General features: G+C 39.9%; 1 protein-coding gene across 2 annotated transcripts in view; it reads right to left on the bottom strand.

Moving 5' to 3' along the window:
* Positions 1–1,065: 1,065 nt before the first annotated feature.
* Positions 1,066–21,797, bottom strand: part of CDH6 (cadherin 6) — a 125,380-nt gene continuing 104,648 nt past the window's right edge. For both annotated transcript variants that reach the window (XM_055325721.1, XM_055325722.1), the window contains exons 8-12: positions 17,076–17,212; positions 14,430–14,551; positions 13,255–13,372; positions 12,880–13,131; positions 1,066–7,118 (exon numbers count right to left, since the gene is read on the bottom strand). In XM_055325721.1, the coding sequence (XP_055181696.1) occupies positions 6,628–7,118; positions 12,880–13,131; positions 13,255–13,372; positions 14,430–14,551; positions 17,076–17,212 (1,120 nt within the window). In that variant the 3' untranslated portion in view covers positions 1,066–6,627. The remainder of the gene's footprint in view (positions 7,119–12,879; positions 13,132–13,254; positions 13,373–14,429; positions 14,552–17,075; positions 17,213–21,797) is intronic.

Below are 21,797 nucleotides of genomic sequence, written 5' to 3'. Positions count from 1 at the left end.
AGTGACCCTCTGTGTTCTGGTGCCCTGTGACTTTTCCAAGCTTCTTCCCCTTCGAGGGAGCCTCAGCTAAGATCGGTGGCATTGCTTAAACATCCCTCTCTCTTCTTTCTTTCCCCTGCTATTCTTCTTTATTTCTTATCTCCCTTTATCTCAGTCCTATGAATTCCTAAACCTCCCACACACTCCTCCACCTGGGCAGAAACAGTTTCTTCTTCCTGTGAACATTTGCATCTCTCCCTCTCTGAAGACATCTCCCCACCACCTTCTGGTGGACACTATAGTTAGGAGTTTGTGGCAGCCCTTCCTCCTGGACCATGAACTTCTGAGGAGAAGGGAAAATATATCTATTTGTCTTACTGTAGAATATTTCATGGCACACAGTGGATTGCCTACTACTGAACAAATGAATGAATTAATGAAAGTCTCCTTTGCAAAGCTATGAATTCTCTCAGTTAAAAAGTTATGAAACAGCCTCTGTAAAAATTGGAGAATAGGAGACAGCTTAAAAGAGAGCAAGCATATGAAATATTATAGCTCTGAATATGCTAAAAACATTTTATTTACTCATAGTATCAGAATTCTGGAAGGATTTTATCCTTATTTCCCTCTGGTCTGGCTCTTGCTTTTTCTTTTTTAAATCAGAGATCCATAGTTTTTTTTGTTTTTTTTTCTATGGGAGTGAAATAAAGGATGGAGATTTGAGATGGGCAAAAATATAGAACTGTCTTTTTTTATCTAAAGCAATTACCATGAGGAAAAACAGCTTTCTTCTTAATACAGCAATTCCATAAATAACAGTAAAATTCTTGATGCCCCAGCAGTAAGGAGTCTGCAGGGCAGCACCAATGATGTATATTGCTGGCTGGGAGAAACTATTGTTTACAAGCTAATTATCGTATAACAAGTTGGCTTTAGTTAGCTATTTGAGAGGTTCAAACAGCAGATTTGGAAAGATAAAGTGTGTATCGGCAGGTACATTTTTTTGAAATCTCTGATTAAAAACAATAGCTTGAGAGAATTGGAAAAAAACAACTTAGAAAAAAACAGTTTATTAAGTAATATCATATAAATAACTTGTTACAAAAATTGATTTGCAAAAGGCATATTTACTCTTTGTGAGAAATCACTTTTTAAATTGCATTCTTTTCAAATTTATAGTCTAAGAAAACAAAGGAAAATAAAAGAAGCCATTTCAAGGAGCGTGTATTTGCCATTTGACTACACAAAAGGCCCGGCCACACTGCGCTTGAAGGTAATCATCTTACCTCTCCTTCTAATACAGGAAGCTTTCTCATGTAAACTGTGAAGTTATGAAAATCTCCCCAACTAGAAATGTTGATGAAAGCTGAGCAGTGGTGGTTTCTCTCAGGTGTTCTCATCGCCAGATATAGGCGATACTGAGAAAAACTGTGTGACTGAGCATTCCAGCCAGTAAATCTTCAAGGGTGGCATCAGCTTCAATTTATACTTGGGAGTATTTTTAATTAAAAACAATCAATACCAAAAAGCTTTTATTTTCTGGATTTAAAATCACAAATTACAGTAGGAGAATGCCAAATTGCCTTAGCTTGGTACTACTGAAGACGCACGTAGCATTTATTATAAGGCCTATTCTTATGCAGTTTACTTTCAAAGCAATGAAAATAATCACAAACAAAACAATATGGTGGTTTTGAAGTGTTCCTATGTTTTTGTTTTTTTTTTTTCCGAGAGCAGATCGGTTTGTTTGCTACACAGCATTCCCCCTGAATGCCTAGCAATTCTATACATCTGATTCCTTAATAAACACTAAACTAATAGATCATAGAAAACTAAAAGCTTATAGAAGGTGCCTCTAGACATATTTACATAAATAACATAGTCTCGCAAGAAAGACCAAGATCTCATTATAGTGGAATGCTTTTTCCACAACGCTGGGTCCATGCCTCATTTGTCAAATTAACCCCATTTGAAGAGAAATTTGAGTTTGTGGTCCATGGGTTTAAAAAAAAAAATGGAATTAAGCAACTTGTAAAAGCTCTTTTGAAATTAATCTAATAACCCAGTGGCTCTCAGGCTAAGTGCCTCGGTCCTGTCTGAAATACAGTGGGTAATAGGCTTTGTTTCCATTTGACCTCCTTTTGGCACTTTCATCTGCTGGCTTCTGTCGGACTAACGTTCCCCCCAAATTAAAAAACGAAAATGCATCATAAATAAGGTATTACAAAATGGGGAGTAGATTAAAGATCGTCTCAGCAATGCTTAAATTAAATTGACGATGCAGAGACCATAAACTTCTGGCTTTAAAAATGAGCTATTTCTTTATTGACTTTTAACAAGTGTGTGAGTCAATGTCTTTCCTTTCTAAGAGGGTTTTCTTTTGCACATTGAATATGATCAGGGTCTGATGATTTTTGGTAGAGAATTGCCCCTTTAGAAAACTATTCCATAAAGATGCCAAAGGGAGATGAAAAATGCTGCAAACGTAATAGTCACTGAACTTTTAAGGTGACCATACTGTAATTCTGTATTCTCTGGAAAAGAAAGCTGCTTGTTGGACTTTGGAAAATAGTTCGTCTTCCTGAAGGTCTGTACACTAAGTCTTACTCTTTCCACTTTTATAATCTGATAAAGGAGGCTGGGTTTTAGTGTTAAATGTAAATGCTTGGCTGTTTAATCCCCTGTCACAATTCAAAAAAGATTTCATCTAGATGAAATCATAAAAAATAAAATTACACTAAAATGATCCTTTTTAATAGGATATCTTTCAAAATAGTGGGGCATCATGACTTTCTAGAGTGTTCTTCCAAAGTAATTATATTGCTTCAAAACTAGTGACTAGGGTAAGATCATTGATTTGGTGGTTTGGTTCCTGGGGAAGATGAATTTGGGTGATTTAAATAGTTTGTGTCCACGAATCAACTCTGTTTTTCCCTTTCAACTGCATACTTTTATGGCCCTCAAGTATGTAGAATTGAGGAATTCTTAATTCTTAGTTTATACATGATCATCTGCAATGAAATGCCCGTTTCAAGGCAAAGTGTTTGATGGAAGGTATTGCTCGGTAAATCAGGACATCTAATATTTATGTACTTAGAAATGAAAGTAATGGAAATTTTCTGAAGTTAATTTGGTTTCGTATAATTTGGATGCTTCCAAGATAGAGATTCAACTTTTAAAGAATTTTTGTACAACTTTTTTGAAGCTAAAAATGAACACTAAGCCAACATTTTTTTTTAATGAGTTAAAATTGAATTGCCAGGTTTTGTTACATTTGAAAATGGAGTCAATTTGTATCTGAAACTCCCTGTATGCAACTAAACTTAAAGCTAAGAAAGCTCTGTAAAAAAAAAAAAAACAAAAACATTTATTTACTGTGCTCAGAGCTCCTGTCAGATGGTTCCATGGAACCATCTTTTCTTCCATTTGATTTCATTTTTTTATTTGGGGACAAATGTTTAGGTCTTTCAGCAGAAAGTGGCTATGAAGTGAAGAGGTTGTAAACTTATGCACGATAGCTTAACATTTAAAAAATCGCAGCTTGTTTTAGGGAGCATCTTGAAGAAACTCTCCCCTTTGAATGAAAGGGAAAAAATTTCAGAAGGGCCTCAGAGTCCTTGAAGCAATCCACTAAAGTGATCTGCTTATAATTAATGAATTTTAGTTTCTTATTTACCAAAGCAGATATTAAATTTTACCTCTTCCCATTTTCCCTCCATCCTTCTTGTCACTAACATCTGATATCAGGACGGGGACTTTGTGAAAACTGAGCCAAAAACTATTTTTTTTTTCGCTCCAGTAATCATTCATGTTGACTGGGGTCTTTGACTCAATATCTTGGTGAGAAGGAAGTGAGACCCACACAGAATGATGGAAGTATGGCTCTCATGATCTCCAGGATATCAGAGAGTTTTAATTATAGGAAAAATACTTATAGGACCTTGTACTAGTCTTAAATTGTCCAATTTCTTAGAGATTCACTTCATCATCAGGTTTTGTGGCAAGAGATTAGGCAGTTATTTCAAATATTTAGTCATATTAACTTGTTCTTGGTCCACTGTACCATCTTCAAGATGGGATAATATACCCTGCCAATTATATCTTGAATTCCATTACAGAACTGCTTACTTTCACTTACGGGGAAAGAATAAACCTTACCCTTAAACAGTGGAAGTTGCTAGTGTCGACCCTCAGACATTCCAATTAACCCAAAAGTTCAAAAGGAAGACTTCTGATGATACCTCTCTTTTTACAGTACTATCTTTCTTGATTCAATTTATTACATGACATGAAACATAAGGACAGAGAGCTCTTTAGTTTTACAGTAAGTCGTGTGATTAAGGTGGTTTTCTATTGCTATAAATAACTAGCTCTTACTAATTAACTTCCCTAAGCTATCTTTTTTGCAACACTTAACTGTGACTAAGATATTCATTATAGTGAAACCCTCCTGTAGTATTTTGTTTGCATTCCTGCATGTGTAGGAAGAACTAGCAAAAGTAAACCCTGAAAACATGAAATACTTGTTAGTATGTATACAGGGAAGTCTGTTATAAAAGAGGAAACCATTCGGTAAACGCAGGGAAGAATATGGTCGTAAAACCTTTTCACTCTAATTGAGTGACCCAAAAGACTACATTTCTCTTATTTTGAAAGTGCCGTCTTTACTTCCTGGGTAACACACCTATTTAAAACTTAATACAAGTGTGTTTCCAAATAGAAGGTATGTGCTCATATGACAGGATCTCCAAATGGAAATGACATTAAGATTATCTGTAGGAAATTAACATTAATTGAAAATAAATCCCTAAGACTAATAATTGAAGTCAGCATATTCTTAAGTACATAATTGTGTGTGTGTGTGTGTGTGTGTGTGTGTGTGTATATATATACACACAGAGCCTGGGTTTGGGTTTTTTTTTTTTAAAGTTTTCAAGACAACTATGTTTTCATTACAGTACTTTGGAAATTTCTGATGATTGAACAATGTAGGATTCTAATGATACAAATCATTAGAACAGCCATATGAAATAAATGACTTGAACCTGCCAAAAGGATTAGTTCAGTTCAGTTGGGTCCTCTGGATAATAACTATGATGCTAATTGCATACTTAGAGAAATAATAGATTGGATGGACTGTACATTACTTTTCCGTTGCAGTATGAGACCACTACTTTATCATTAGTTGAAAGACAAGGATGGCAGGGTGGCCATAGCAACAAAGTTAAAAACAATGAGAAAATATTAATGCTTTTGAAAGTCAACTATCATTTTAATACAATCTTAAACACTCTTACTGGAGAGAATCAAATTTGTCCCTATGTAAGCGTCTTCCAAACATGTAATATGTAGTTTTGCACTATGATCTCAACAATATATCTAGATCATGTCATATAAATATATAGATGTTCCCAGATGTGGAGGACAGGATATCAAGTTCAAGTGTGGCCGGCTCTCATTTCCCCATTAAACTCTGAGGGCGGGATTTGAGTTTTATTTAATCTATCTTTACTAATGCAACTTAATTGTGTACGAAGTATCTGAAGAATATGGATTATTGTACGTCACGCTGCTACTTTCAAGTATATTAGAGTAATACTGACAACAACTACAGACGAGGAGTTAAAATTTGTCTCAGAAGAGTTCCTTCAAGAATTTTTAACAATTAGACTTATTTGTAATTAGCCTACTGATGGTTGAAATAATTTTGAGTGATCTGTGGTACTTTTGGTGGCCCGAACTTTAAAATACGCCAAATATTTCCTTCGTTAACATCATTAGCTGTTTTCCCTTTCTCTTTATATGGTGCAAGGGCAAACTTTTGCAGGTGTCGTATATAACAAAGTATGAGTTAGTGGCAAGGAATGAGGTACTACTACATTTTGTTTGCTTGCTGTTTTTGAACGTCGCCATTTAATTTGCTTGCAGTCCTAAAGAGGACCAAGAGTCCTAAAACGTCGGTGGACTGGATGTTTGCAATAGTCGTCGGTGCCAGATAAAGTTCCTGAAGAACAAAACAGGACGGGCAAATGCCATCGTAAATCCTTTGCAACACAGCCCCAGTACACAGCCACATTCGGGGCATTCATCTCCTTGTGAGCTGGTGCACCAGGGCAGGGCCAACCTGGCCGGTGCTCCCCGCTCGCTTCTCTGTCCGAAACTGTACCTTGACCGTCGGAGCAGGCCCCTTGCCTCATGGCGCTGGCACGCGGAGTGTGCAGTCAGAGCAGCCTGCTGGCCTGGGCCCGCGGAGCGTGCAGGGGCCCAGGCCGGGGACGGCGAGCGTGTTCCAAACTCGCCCTAGGAGAGCCCGGGAAGGAAGGGTCCGACTCCTGGTTGTCTCTCCTCCTCCAGCACGGGCCGGTCGGGCCGGTCGGGCCGGTCGGGCCGACGGGCGTGGTCAGGCGGGTGCGCTAGAAAAGTAAACCTATGCCTCTGGGAAGCTCATAAAAGTGTGCTAGAAAAAGGTTGTCTAACGTGGGGCGCGCACGGGCCGCGGCCGCTGACGCCGGGGCCGGCAGCCGCGCGGGCCCCGCAGGGCCAGGGCCAGGGCCAGGGCCAGGGCCAGGGCCAGGGCCAGGGCCAGGGCCGAGCAGCGGGGCCGCCGCGGGCCACCTGGGGCGTCCTGCGGGGCGCAGGGGCCGCGCACTAGGAGTCCCGGTCGCCGTCCGCGGCCCCGTACAGGTCCGCCAGCTTGCGGAACCGCGGGCCCCACTCGCGCAGGTAGTCGTAGCTCTGGTCGCTGTCCGTGGTGGCGGACTCCAGCGAGCTGAGCGAGGCGGCCGCCGAGCCCGCGCCCTCGTAGGCGTAGGTGGCCAGCGAGTCGTAGGGCGGCGCCGCGGGGTCCCGGTCGTGCTCCTGCAGCCGCTGGCGGAGGAAGTCCCGCACGTCCGTGCTGGCGGGGGCCGCGGGCGCGCGCCGGGCCGGGAGCAGCGCCTCGGGCGCCACGTCCCTGCGCAGCTGGCTGTCCTCCAGCGCCGCGGGGTTGCGCAGGGTGCCGATGTCGAAGGCCTGGGTGTCCTCCTCCCCGCCGCCCTCGTCGTTGTAGCTCACGATGTTGTCCCTGATGTCCTCCTTGGACATGATCAGCGGTTCTTTCTTGCGCTGCCGCCTCAGAGCTGCAAACAGCACCACCGTCACTGGGGGCACAGAGAGCAGAGCGGGAGGGAGTTAAGGCCCGCGACAGGCACCGCGAGCCCGGCCAGCGCGCACCCCGGGGGCACCCGGTGCACACCCCGGAGGCGCTGCAAGCCCCAGGGGCACCCGGTGCACACCTTCGGGGCGCTGCACACCCCGGGGGCACCCGGTGCACACCCCGGAGGCGCTGCAATCCCGGGGGCACCCAGTGCACACCTTCGGGGCGCTGCAACCCCGGGGGCACCCAGTGCACACCTTCGGGGCGCTGCACACCCCGGGGGCACCCAGTGCAACCCCGGGGGCACCCAGTGCACACCCCGGAGGCGCTGCAACCCCGGGGGCACCCAGTGCACACCCCGGGGGCACCCGGTGCACACCTTCGGGGCGCTGCACACCCCGGGGGCACCCGGTGCACACCCCGGAGGCGCTGCAACCCCGGGGGCACCCGGTGCACACCCCGGGGGCACCCGGTGCACACCTTCGGGGCGCTGCAACCCCGGGGGCACCCAGTGCACACCCCGGGGGCACCCAGTGCACACCCCGGAGGCGCTGCAACCCCGGGGGCACCCAGTGCACACCCCGGGGGCACCCGGTGCACACCTTCGGGGCGCTGCACACCCCGGGGGCACCCAGTGCACACCTTCGGGGCGCTGCACACCCCGCGCCCACCCGCGCTCAACCCAGGAGCCTCCCCCCCCCCCCCCGCCCCAACGCGGGGCAAATATCTGCAAGAAAGTTACGATTTAACTAGAGGATGAACCACATTGAAACACATTCCCAGGTTGTCAGGACTTAGTTCCCTTTGGCTCTGAAACGGCAAACTAGTTTCAAAGGAAGGGAAGAAGAACAAAATGACAATAATGATCATAAAAAGGCTCAAACGCAGCGAGAGTGCAAATTATGCTGAACACCTAAAATGCTCTGAAACTGCTTACAAGCACAAGGCTGGCACCTTCGGGATGTGTTGAAGGTTTGCATAACTCCGCAGCTAAAATAACTTTTGCACCATGCCTCCCTTTTTTAAAATTTTTTTTTCCCTGAGATAACTGTAAAATTAGATTAAAACCCAAAGTAGAGATGTGAATGTCTGCACGCCTTTCTACATGGAAGAAACACTATTGCAGATAATACCTGGAGAGGCCCAGGTACAGTTCAGAAAGCCATTCTGACCTTCAAGATCAGCCCACTTGAAAGGGGGCAGGTCCTAAGACACGCAGGCACCAGGCACCAGCTTGTTTCTGTTGTAGCCAAACAAACACATGTAAGAGGGAACTTTAAAAAAGAAAAAAAAAAAGAATCTTTCAAAGGTTCACATTCTCCAAGTTTGTTGCCTGGAATGTTTGTTCTTTTGATTTTTTTCTCTTCCCCCTCCCCCCCAACTCAAATTAGAGGCCCAACAAGAATTGTGTTTAAATAACTCCTGATGGTTTTTCACAGCTGGCTGGGTCAAATGCAGTTGGCTTCCTGTAGAGAGACGCATCTACGAATGGACATAAGGGTGGGGAAATAAAAGCATAGCGACAGCTTAGAGAGGAAACAGCCATGCAGGGCAGAAAATGCGCCGTTAAACTGGGTTGGTCCAGGGCTGTTTAGTACAGGAAGTACTAGTAACTGTTTTTACTTTCTCATCCATGTCATGGTCCTGATTTTATGAGCCATAAAAATGGAAACACTGTAGTAAGAGTTACAGAATAATGTCTTTTGGTGGATATGTATATCTACCTATATAATGATGGATATATCCATACCCATATATATCTATATATTAAAATTTCAAGTGTTAATAGTATTAATAATAATTATCTATTGAGAGAGTTCTGTGTGCCAAGCACTGTGCTAAGTGCTCTATATACTGAATCTCATTTAATTATCACAGCAGACCTACAAAGTAGGTATCATCATTTTATTATATATGTTATATATTATATAATATAGTAACCATCTTTCATAGGAGAAATTGAGTTTTAGAGATGTCACATATACAAACAATTGAAATCCAAGTCAGACTAAAAAGCCAACACTCTTAATCACCATGTGTTAAAGCATGTTTGGATTATAGACTACTTTTAAAGGATATCCAATGTTGCCATTTCAAGTGCGTGGTTGTATAACATACCGTACACATCCTCTCTTGCTGCCAAAGAGCATCCTCATGCCTCATTTGTCCCAGCCATTCAGGGCATTTATATATTTATTTATTCACTAAATATTTATGTAGTTCTTACTCTGTCTGTGCCAGGGGCAGTTCTAGGCACTATCAATGGAAAACATTAATCAGGAGGTGGGCAGGAGCGGTGGGGGTGGTAGACAGAGACAAATAATGTGTATAATAAATAAGGAAATTATTAGAAGGTGATATGTATACCATAAACAAAAAGTAGAGCAGAGGAAGGAAGATAAAGAGTGCTTCTGTGTATGAGTGAGGGACTGTATATGTTTTTTAGGAGGAGATTGCATCATTGAGGAAGTGACATATGAGCAAAGGTGTGGGGAGTTATTCAAGGAGCTGTCGGGTGAAATGGACAGAGCTAGAAGAAAGGCCCTGAGATGGGAGGGTTCCTGGAGTGCTTGACAAACAGCCAAGAGATGCTACAGCTGGACCACAGGGAGCCCTGGTCAGGGGACAGGAAGGGAATAGGGAAAAGCCATGTATTTTGGGGCTTGGAAGCTGTAGGTCTTCATTTTACCCTGAGATATGGGTGGGTGGGTGGAAAACTGCAGGGCTTTGGGTGGAGGGAAGCTTAATAACCTATTCTTTATGGTGGATTCCAGTGTGACCAATGAGAAGGATTTGCAAAACAGAGGACTGTCACTAAGGATGGCCTCTGGAGTTAGTGAATAGAATCAAGATGACTGTCTCTCAAAGCATTAAACCCTATGTACAATGGTTCATACCATCATTTAAGGCAAGATAGCGGCATTTATCACTTCCTAATTCTGCCCCAGTTTAAGTTATCTGTATCTTTTGTTTTAGTCCTTTGCACACCCGAGAAAGTGTAATAATGTCTAGAAGAGAGAGGGCACATTGGATAATTCAAAGGCATTCATTCACTGCCTAATTCCTAATTCCCCTACAGCTACAACTGCCTGTATCTTTTCTTTTTAGCCCAATGTACATCTGAACAGAAATTCTAGAAGGGAGATCTTTCTTAAAGCTAACTTTTATAGACTTGAAGAAATGAGTTCTAAGCACATGGAACAACAACAACAGAAATACATTCTGAGAAAGTAATAGCTTTCTTCCCAGTAACTGATCTCTTCCCTTTTCTCTACCCGCTGAGGCCAGAGGACAGCAGTGAGATTTGGGGTGAGGGATGCTTGGACCAATTTGTGCTCAAATCCCATTGTAAAGTTAGAAGAGAGCAAGGCATTTGAAATCAGGCTGCCTAGGCTCCCTTAAAGAATTTGACCCTTTTAAGTCTTGTTTCTTTCTGTAAAAGAGAGGCAATAACACAGTGCCCCATGTTGTCATCAGGAATGAGTTAGTAGGGCAGCCCCGGTGGCCTAGTGATTTAGTGCCACCTCCAGCCTGGGGTGTGATCTTGGGGACCCAGGATCGAGTCCCACGTCAGGCTCCCAGCATGGAGCCTGCTTCTCCCTCTGCCTGTGTCTCGGCCTCTCTCTGTGTCTGTAATGAATAAATAAATAAAAAATCTTAAAAAAAAGGAATGAGTTAGTAAATGTGAAAGTTTTGTAGATTCTTAAAGCACCATAGAGACACGAGATGTAGTAGTTGTTTTCACTGTGGTTTTATTTTTGTAAATAAAACAAGAGATGCCACATGATCCACTTTATTGACTGCAGATTTCCTCCTATATCCGTGTGGCTTTCCTTCTCTTACAAAAATCTCAGGTTTGCTTCCACCTTCTTCAATTGTTTCATTTTCAGTTCGGGCTCTCTTTCAGCCTGGAAATTGCCCTGCCTTCTGTAAGCTCACAAAGAAAGTAGAGTGCAGTGTGGAAGCACCAAGGCTCAGGGGGAGAAGACCTGGGTTTGGAACTTTGTTCTACCACCTGTTGGCTGTATGACTTGACTACATACATGACTGCACATCTTGGAGCCTTGGTTTTCTTATTGGAGATGCAGATACATGTATACCAGATGGTTCTGAGGGTTAAATGAGAAGAACAGTTGTGAAGCATCTTGGCCAGTGTGTAGCCCACAGTATTAGTCTAGTAAAGGGTCAGTCCCATTTAGCTCCTTTTTAAATAGGTACAGAATTCCAAAGAGACTAGAACTGATGTAGGGAGCATGGAGACAAGTTAGGAGTAACTTAGTTACTCCTTAGTTAGGAGACAGGGAATTTATTAGAGGAAGAAAATGATAAAGAGAGGATAAAGGGAGTTGGTGAGGAGGAAAAAAAAAAACTGGGTGGTGGTGGTGGTGGTGGTGGTGGAGAAAATGGGTGAACGATGAAGGAAAGGAAGCATCACCTCTTTGAGATGAGAGTCAGCTCGCCTTCTACAGACCACAGAAGAGTCCATGGAATTCTCACTGACTACAGCCCTGCCAATTCAGCCCTTCTAAAAACAACCTTTTTTTTTTTTCTAATCAAAAAGAATATTCATATCCTCCTCTTCCAAAACAATTTTTACAGACTCACACCATTAGAAACACTGATTTGTCTTTGCATACTGTCAGCTTTTATTTATCCTCATATCTTAAAATACTTTTCCCCAAATTTTCGTTGACAAAGAGAATCACAGTTTTGTAGTTTAAGTTTCAAGACTTATAATTAGCAAAATTGATATGGAATGTGAAGCTCTTAAGCAGGGATCCCTAGGCATTCTCTTCTTGGAGAAATGTAGGTCTTGTACTCTTTATTCTTCTCAAAAGTCGCTATACTGTCATTTTTAAAAAAAGGTTTCTCCCTTGTGCAGTCCAGGTTGACGCTTAACTTCGTACCTTTCTTCCCCTTGCGTAGGCAAGCTTACTTTGATTTTTGGAAAGACTGAATTAACTAGCATTTGATTTCTTAGTTCACAACAGTCAATGGCCTATTGAGCATTTTGAGCCCAACCTGTGTATTTAATTCATGGGCTGGGGGAAAAAAATTTCATTTGAATCATTGCTGGACCTCGGTTTTTACTTTGATTGCATTCATTTCCTTTAGGTCTCAGATTTATTTCCTCAGTCACAGAAGTTGTTTATTATTCAGTCTGAGAAATAATAGACATTGTGTATGTGGCAATCAGGGAGCAATGCTAAGAAGGTAGTTATTCAAATGGGTAGAACAAAGCAAGTTGGCTGGGTGGAAGAAAATTTGATCGCTTTTTATTTCCTTATATGAGAGAGAAAAAGTCATCACATTTCTCTTTCCACTTTCCCATTGATCTTTAAACTTTACCTTCTTAGAAAGGGCCATCACCACACCCTCCATGCCAGATGACTTTCTCTCTTTAAAATTTAACAATATTTGCCAGGTTAAATAGTAAACAACAAATGAAATGAAAAGGGCATATTGACGGTGCCCTCAAGTCCCCCTGGGACTCATTCCCAGTCTGCCAGACGAGAGATTCTTTTAGTGGAATGATTCCCTGGGTAGGTAAAGACATGGGCAGGTTTCACATCTGTTCATCCTCTAAAGCTATTTTCAAGCAAAAACTAGTTCATGAGTGAACAAAACAAATTCTCAGCATATAACTCTACTCACCTAGATTGGGCTGTATGCCTTAATGGGGGAGGCGGATAAATCTAGAGTGTCACAGTAACAGTGTGTGCCCCTCAGCATGGGGAGATAGGATGCAGGGAGAAGCAGTTTACCTAGTAGGGTCACGATGCACAGAAGGATGGCAACCAGAGCCCCCGTGCTCAGTCCCGTGGGGTGGATGAGGGCCTCCGCGTGGCAGGACTGCATGTTCCCATGGTGGTCACATGCACAGACCCGGACAGTCACTGTCCCAGTGCTGCTTTGGACTGGGTAGTCGTTGTCTGAAATGACCACAGGCAGGAGATAGGTGCTCATCTCGTGTCTGTTATAGCCATTTTTCCGAGTTAAGATTCCTGCTGTGTTATCTGGAACCAGAAAGCAAAGTGGTGAATGTTATGTTCGTACCACATCATGGATTGGAACAATTGCGATGCTAATAGATAGACAGAGGTATAGATGTATCGACAGAGATGATCACTTGGACTCACCTTTGTTGTCTTGAATGGTAAAGTTTGAGCCACTGGCTGCTTCAGGGGCCAAAGAGAATGAGAACTGGTGCCCGCTGTAAGGGTCGTCTTTGTCAATGGCTCGTAGGGTCTGAATCAACTAAAATCAAAACCATAAAGCTGCTATAAAGTTTGGCTAACTCAAAAGTGTTCCTTACGGTTTTGCAGCAAATTGCTTGAGTAAATGATTTCTAATTTTAACTTAAAAACAATAGCCTCTAGAGAATTTTCAACGAATCTGCTTTACGCGATGAACTGACGGGTTTGAAACAGAGCTAGGAATAATGCTTTGTTATGGGCTGTCCTGGGTCCTGTAGGATGTTTAGCAGCAAGCCTGACCTCCTCCCACTACATACCAGTCGCACTTTACACTTTGTGACGATCAAAAATGCCCCCAAACATTGCCAAATGTCCCCTGGGGGCAAAATCATGGGAGGTGGGAAACACTGCCCTAGAGTAATACAAAGCTATAAAATATCACAATGATTTACGATAACATTTCAGCTAAAAAAAATCCAGGCATTCTTTGGGCGCAGCCTGTTTAGAAATGCAGTCTTGACAAATATGTAAGCCATTGACTTGCATAAAAGCTAAAAGAAAGTTTGCACATAAAATACAAGTTCAGCTTCCCTCTTTCACATGTACTTTAACAGTGCCCTTCTATTTCGACAAACTGTAACATAATTTTTATATCGCTGGCAGAAAAGACCTACTTCAGGTAGGGACAAATGTATAAAACAGGAAAACATTCATGAATTTGTATTACTTGTACAGATGGGCAATATAAATAAGTGAAACTATGAATTATAGGCAATTGTAAAATATGTTCTGGTTATTGCTTTCCAGTGTATATGGTAATTAAAAGTATCTGCTCACCAATTAAGATTTTTCCAATAAAGCTGTGACTAATCTATTTTAATGAAAACCTAAGACTGATTTGAATCAGCCTCAGTCTCTGAGAATGATGAACTTCCAGTTCTTAAAAACTATTTGTTCTCTTATGCAAGTTAAATATTCATTCTGGCCCTTATTTATAGTATTAATTTTGTTAGCATTTGCTTCATAGATAATTTAAAACTCACCCTCAGCTCTGCGTATTAGAAGATCTAAATTAATCTGACTAAATTAATTTACTTTTTTTTTTTAATGAAACTCACCTGATCTGCTTTTGCTTTCTCACAGACGAAGGTTTCATAGAATTCAGCAAATTCTGGGGCATTGTCATTGACATCTAGAACTTTTATATATAGAGGGACTCGGCTGCTTTGCTTCGGATTATCTGCAACATGTCAAAAAGAAATGGGCATTTATATATTGATCACCAATCCCCTTTAAGATAATAGTCACTCACTCCTTTCATACACAGTTTCCCCAAGGCTGCTCTGAGTACCACACGGCATTGTGTACCAACTTAGCCACAAAAAAGAATTAGGTACTTCTGGGGTTATATACACTTGCTGGAAATACCTGGGAGACAAAGCTACTTGTGTCAGTGTAGTGCTATTTTGTATAGCAAACCCCGGAGTCACAGAAAATGAAGAAAAGCTATCTAGGAAAGGCAGTTTAGAGGCAGATTTTAAGAGAAGCCAAAGAAGCAGGGAGATGGGGAAAATTTGGACAAGAGAAAGAGCAAGGGGAAATGAAAGAAACCAACTGGTTGTTTTGGCCTTAGTTCTTTGGTTTTTATGCTGAATACAAGCTAGATATGGGGCTCAGCCCTTTGCTATACTATCCTATTTAATCCTTGCAAACTTTTGAGGTAAATACAGTTATTGCCCCTACTGTATAGATGAGGAAACTGAAGCACAGATCTGTTAGGTAAGTTGTTCATCTTCTCAGAGATGATAAATAAGAAGTAGAACTTAGATTTCAACTTAGGTCTGTCTGACTCCAAGGCCCCAGGTGTTCATCCAGGATAATGAGAGAGCAGCATCTGTGTTTGAAGATGAGGGGTGGGGTGGGGTGTAAATGAGTATTTTGGGTAGTGTGGATGACAGATTCCTGGTCTGAGAATCAGGAGTTGGAATCTCTGAGCTCAGCGCTCTTCATTCACTTCACTTATACATCTGTTTGTTCACATCATAAATATTTAGTGAGCATCTAGTGTCTAATATATGCCAGCCACTCTTTGGGGTGCTGGGACACGTGGGGAACATGACAAAGATCCTGCATCTCAGAGCTTTATTCTACTGGGGGCAGACAAGCTGTAAACACATAAATATATAATGCATGAGATGGTAAATGCTGTGGAGAAATTAAACAGAGAAAGGGACTGGAGAGAGGTGGAGGTGCTACTTTGAGTGGGATGACCACTCGGGCTCATCTGATGGGATGCCATTTGTACAGAGACACAAATAAAGAGAAGAATTAAGCCATGTGACTATTTCTGGCTCTCCACATAGAGGGAACAGCAAGTGCCAAGGCCCTGGGATGGGAGTAGGCTGGTTTTATGTAAGCTCTGGGCTTCTGTTGCATCAAAGATAGTTAAGAAGTTTAGACAATAAGATTCTTAAGCTCCTTTGCCTCTAAAATGTTGCTCACATTATTCTTCCAAAGTTAGAGCTGCCGAAGAGGAAGTTTTAAAAGGTCTTTATCGCTAGTAATTTCAAATATATCACAGAAACATTAAATCTTAAAAAAAAATTTTTAGGCACAAAGCTTAAAATACACACAAAATGACTATTTCAATAAAATATAAAATTTCATGATGTTATAAAAAATGGTCCTTTTCAATGTGAAAAATGATTTTGTGATTTTAAAGCTTTAAGTATGCTCTGTCATTGGTATCTGCATTAGTCCCTCCACATAAATTCTGAAGAGCAAATTCCTACCTAACAAATTTGTAATTAGGAGTTCTTAATGCTATCACAAAGCGATGCTTCATTTTGTCCATATTGGTTATTTATTATTCTACTCAATATTCTTCAGACATTTCAAATCTCATGAGTAATGTTGACAAAGAATACTACTGTAATATACCATTAGATATGGAATATTTCACACTAGATACCCAACTGAGCTAAAAATATTTGAACTTTTAAAATCAAAATCAAACAAAAACTAAAAAATGAGCTATAATTTGGAAGCCTATTTTTAAACATTTAAATGTTATTTTAAAAATACTTTTTCTTTCATGTACTTAGGCCTACACATTGTGTTTACATTACACAATTTTCTCTGTGTATAATCATTTTATTTGAAGCATTCATTTGGCACTATTTTTCTTTGCCTTCAATTTCATGGGGACTTCCATAAAATTCGCTCTAAACATTTTATTGATTACTTGGTGGTTTGGATTGCTCACTTTGGTGTACAGTGGAAAAGCAAAAAATTATATCTCTTACTTTTGTAATGATTTTGAAATAGAAATTCTGTAGAAAGCTGGAGGATAGATCTCTGAAAGACTTCTAAGTAATGCCTACATTTTTAAATGTATTTAATTCCCCTCCCCTCCCAATTCTAACCATGAGCCCATGTTTTTCAGCTTCTTCTGTGGTGTTCTGATTTATAAAGCTTTGTGGAATCAAATCCAGTATGTACCAATTCAACCTCATTTGAGAGATGGATTCTCATTTCATTATTTGTGAATAACAGGTCATCCATAGGTACCTCTGCATTTGTGAATGAGTTAACACATGCCTAGAAGAAACATTACTGCAAATCGTTATGGGGCTCTTTCCTTCAATATGTATCGAGTAGGCTATCAGTACATGGTGATGAATTTCAGCCTTGCTTCACCCCGCCCTTGCCGGGACACTCACTCCGTCAATTGGGGGACAGTTGCAGTGTGAGGTTAAACTTACTGATCTCTGTTGCTATCACTGTAATGTTGTGCCACAGCAATGTTTCTCGGTCAAGAAGTTTCGACGTAAAAATTGAACCATTTCCAGAATCAATGTTGAATATTCTGTCCATATCTGTGTGTCGATCAACAGAATACCTAAAAATGCAGAGTACAATTTAGAATGGTTTTCTTTTCTTTTTAAAATGAAATATAGTTGACACACAGTTACCTTAGTTTCAGGTGTACAGCATAATGATTTGGCAAGTCTACATGTTTGCTATGCTCACCACAAGTGTAGCTACCATCTGTCCCCATACAATGCCAGAAAGGTTTTCTTTGTATTTGTTATTCTCACATCCTAAAACTATTTCCAGAATGCCTGTTACATGATTTTTTTTTCTACTTGTAGCACATATTGCATATCTATAAGTTAATATTAAGCAAAATATTCTGGGAAATTCTTTACAATTGAGGTCCTAATGGTAAACCCATTAGACAAGTTCCACGAGTTTGAGAATCACCAATAAAGTTTCTTTTATAGGTAATTTGTATCAAGTGTATATAGTAATGGTCACATATTAACTCAAATTTCTAGAACCTTAGAACTTTAATGTGTACACAAGTGTTTATGTACATAAGTAGGGTTATTGTCTAGTTTTCTGTTATTCACTTTATTTTTAAAATCATTATGTAGAAAGAAGCAAAAACTGGCTAGTGTGGCTGCAGTTAGTGAGGTTGGAAAAGGGAGAGAGATAATGAGGTTGGGAGGGACCTGAGTGGCTCAGTGGTTGAGTGTCTGCTTTGGCTCAGGTCGTGATTCTGGGGTCCTGGGATCAAGTCCCACAGGGAGCCTGCTTCTCCCTCTATCGGAGTCTCTGTCTCTCATGAATAAATAAAGAAAATGTTAAAAAAAAAAAGAATGAAAATGAGATTGGGGAGAGATTCAGAGTCTGGACTGTAGAAGAATGGGCTGACCATGGCAAGGAGTTGAAGTTTGTTCCAAGAGCAATGTGAATCTACAGTGGATTTTAAGCAGGGGAATGTTCCAATCTAAGTCACGTTTAGCAAAGATCACTGGTTTGAATTGAGGAGAATGGTTGGTTGGTGTGACCACACACTGATAGAAGAGAAGAACAGAATTTGGGGAAGATCCTAAGTTTCCATTTTGATATATTGAAGCTGATGTGTCCAAGGAAAGTCCGGGAAGGAAAAGATCTGGATTGACAACTTAGATTTCTCATTTGATTGTTTAGGAAGAAGAGGTCTAGGGAACAGAGAAAAACATTAAGGACCTGATCACTTAAAAGATGATGGGAAAATGGAGACCCACAGTGCCCAAAGCAGTGCCCAGAGCAGAGTAGGCACTTGATAACTATTTAAGGAGTTTTGAGAATTCAAAGAAAACTGAGAGGTGTCTTAGAATTCAAAGGAAGACAGAGTTTTCAACACCGAAATTGATGGAAGACTAGGAGAGTTTGAGAAATGTTATTTTCCTTATACATTTATTACCAATTTTTGGAATAGCTATATATGGGGAAAATATGTTTGCACTCTATTTTATGTAGGGGACATTAAAGAGAAAACTCAGGAGACATTTGATATGTTAAGGTCATTAGAGGAAAAAAATTGCTCATTTCAGCTGGAGTCTCAAAATTTATGTCATGATGGGAGATTTAAAAATGTTGGCTCAGTAGAAATACAATTAAGTAAATGACCTAACTAGTCATATACATGTAGACTTATTATGAATGCTATAAGAAAAATAAGCACATTACTAACTTGTAATAAATAGTGTACCATGTTCAAGGTTTTATTTCAATTGATTATTTTGCTTTAAAATGTAACTGGTAAAAAAAATAAAACTGGTAACTGGTAAATTATAATAAATATATTTTATTATTTGTATTTATAAAATATAAATATATCATAAATAATATATATTTTATATAATATATTATATTGTAATAAAATATATTTTTGTCATCTATCAGGGCAAAATAAAATATATATTTGATTATTGGAGGCTATTTGAACCTGATATTAAAGAGAATTAAGAAGTTCAAAGAAATATATTGGGCAGCTCTGGTGGCTTAGCAGTTTAGTGCTGTCTTTGGCCCAGGGTGTGATCCTGGAAACCCAGGATCGAGTCCCACGTTGGGCTCCCTGCATAGAGCCAACTTCTCCCTCTGCCTGTGTCTCTGCCTCTCTCTCTCTGTATCTCTCATGAATAAATAAATAAAATCTTAGAAAAAAAAGGATATATATGTATATATCTCAAGTTAGGTTACAATTTTAATTTTAGTTTATGTAAACCTAATATTATTATTAAGGGTTCATCTCCTGCAGATAAAACAGCTATTATTTTTGCCATTTATGTCATGAATCGACGTTTATTAAGAATTTAGGCAACTCATTGAACTTGATCACCTGCCTTCATTTTTAACTTGAGAATGATAAATATTTATAGCACATAACTAACTACCCCAAAAGAAATCTCAATATTCATAGATGTTGCAAGAAATTTAATAATTGCTACAAATATTTTTTTCCCTCATGGAAAAGTTCAAGCTTAAGATGTGCTGCTTCCTGCCTTTATAAGCTGTTACAATTATATACAGCAGTAATCTTTTCTTGTTCTTTGTTTTCTTCCTGCTATAATTTTAAGTTTTACAAGTAATCATATTTTCCTGTTTAAGCCTTTGAAATAAAGAGTATGGGGTGAGGAATTTTTAGTTGAAGCCAGCTTTTGATTTTAAAGAGAAAGTAACTATTTAGGAAATACCAAAATTGTACCTGAGTATTTCCCTTAATTGGGAGATTTAAAAATTAATAGGAAATTTCAGATGTTTACATTGTTTAGGAAAGATGTTTGCACATGAAGCCTTATCTGTTTTTTGTTTTTCTTTCCAAAGTCATTTCAATTCATATCTAGTATATTTACCGCCCAGTCACATTAATTGTGGTCATAACAGATAAGGAACAAGGTAATCAATCTTAAGATGATTATAGCAGATTATTTTGCTAGGTAGCTCTCCCCCCCCCACCCAGAAATTTATTATATTCTGTGATTCAATAATTTGTCTTCTAATGTAGCCTCTCAAGTCAGGGAGATTTGTGGGTCATGAAAGGAAGTATGTTTGCAAATAATTTTTCATAATGTCTATTCAGAGTGACATTTTATAAGACTCTTTCATGGAAGTCAAGGGCATTTGTGATAAAGTTACTTGAAGAAAATTATTTTATGTAATTAAAGAATTAAATATTTGTGTCTGCATAACAATACATCAATGTTCTGGGAAAGATTATCTAGTATTAATTATGTACTTAACATATTGTCTAGTACCTAATTGTTCAATATTTACATCTTGGATAACCAAAAACTATGTGTGGATGAACTTTCCCAATATAAGAATCACGTTTGTCCTAAAAAAAGGGCTCATTGGAATACAATTTATATACCAATATCCCTTATTAGTATTTTTATCCTTAAATCTATATCTACATATGAAATCCATATGTACCAAGAAAAGGCTGGCATAAAAAACTTCAAAATTAGCTGACAGCCAACCCAGTCTGACAAGCTAACTACTTCTTTTAATAAAACATAAAATAATGCAGTGGTATTCAGTATAAAAAATAAAATAGACAAAAATGTAGCCTGAATTCCCAGGAGGCATTATCTCTTTCAATTAAAAACATGTTGATTGATTAAAGAGGAAACAAAGCTCATATTTATATAAACTTCCAGCATTAACACTTTTAAATTGGTCTTGACATTGACTTGCTAAGATTTTTTTTTCTCCATACACTTAGGACAAACTTCAAGTGAGAGAATCATTGTGAAAGTACTTAAAATTATTTGTGTTGCACAACAAAGTCTGTTATTCATTTTCCTTATTAATAATATTAAATGTATATGGAAGAACACTTGATCCATGGAGCTTACATGTGGCCGCTTTGGGTTGACCATAGTCCAGTTCAAGGAGTCTATAGATATTCCAGTAGAATGATAAAACAACAGAGTCTATTTTCCCAATGATTTTAAACTATTCCCTGAGAATAAGCCAGCCATTTTTGTGTTTTAGATGTGGGACTTGCCATCAAGTTTCATTTGAACAAAGAGCTTATGGCTGAAAAGTTAGAAAATGATTGCCTTAGAACCTCTAACTCTTTTTATCTGCAATAATATTCTTCATGCGGCAGCCAGTGTGATCCTCTTAAAAAGTAGTTTTAGATTAGGTAATACTCCTTTTCAAAGCTTTGCAGTGGCTTCCTACCTCAGTCAAATAAAATCCAGTCTTTACCAAGAGCTACAAATGCCCACAGGACCTGCCACACTCACCACCATACCTCCCTTTTGCCTCCTACCTTACCAACCACTCCCCGCCTTGCTTATTCTTTTCTAGGTAAGCCTCCTTGCTACTCCTTCATGCCAAGCAAGCTCTGCTATCAGACCTTACCCTTTCCCCCCCCTTCTTGGAATGTTCTCTCAGGCATCATAGTGGTTCATGCCTTCAATGTTTACTCAGATGAATTCCTACCAAGGGCAGGCCTGATTACGTTATGTCAAATGGTACCCCATTTCCATGGTATGGACACCCTTTGTTTCCATATTCTGTCCTATTTTACTGCTTGCAATGTATTTTATCTGAAATACTGCATATTTGTTGCTGGCCTATTTCTGTCTGCCACAATAAGAAAGTAAGCTTCATGAGATCAGGACTTGATACTGTTCTCTGTT

This window comes from Nyctereutes procyonoides, unplaced genomic scaffold (genome assembly GCF_905146905.1).
Source record: "Nyctereutes procyonoides isolate TBG_1078 unplaced genomic scaffold, NYPRO_anot_genome, whole genome shotgun sequence".
Taxonomy (NCBI): domain Eukaryota; kingdom Metazoa; phylum Chordata; class Mammalia; order Carnivora; family Canidae; genus Nyctereutes; species Nyctereutes procyonoides.
Note: the sequence above shows the minus strand (reverse complement) of the source record. Positions and strands in the feature narration are given on the sequence as shown.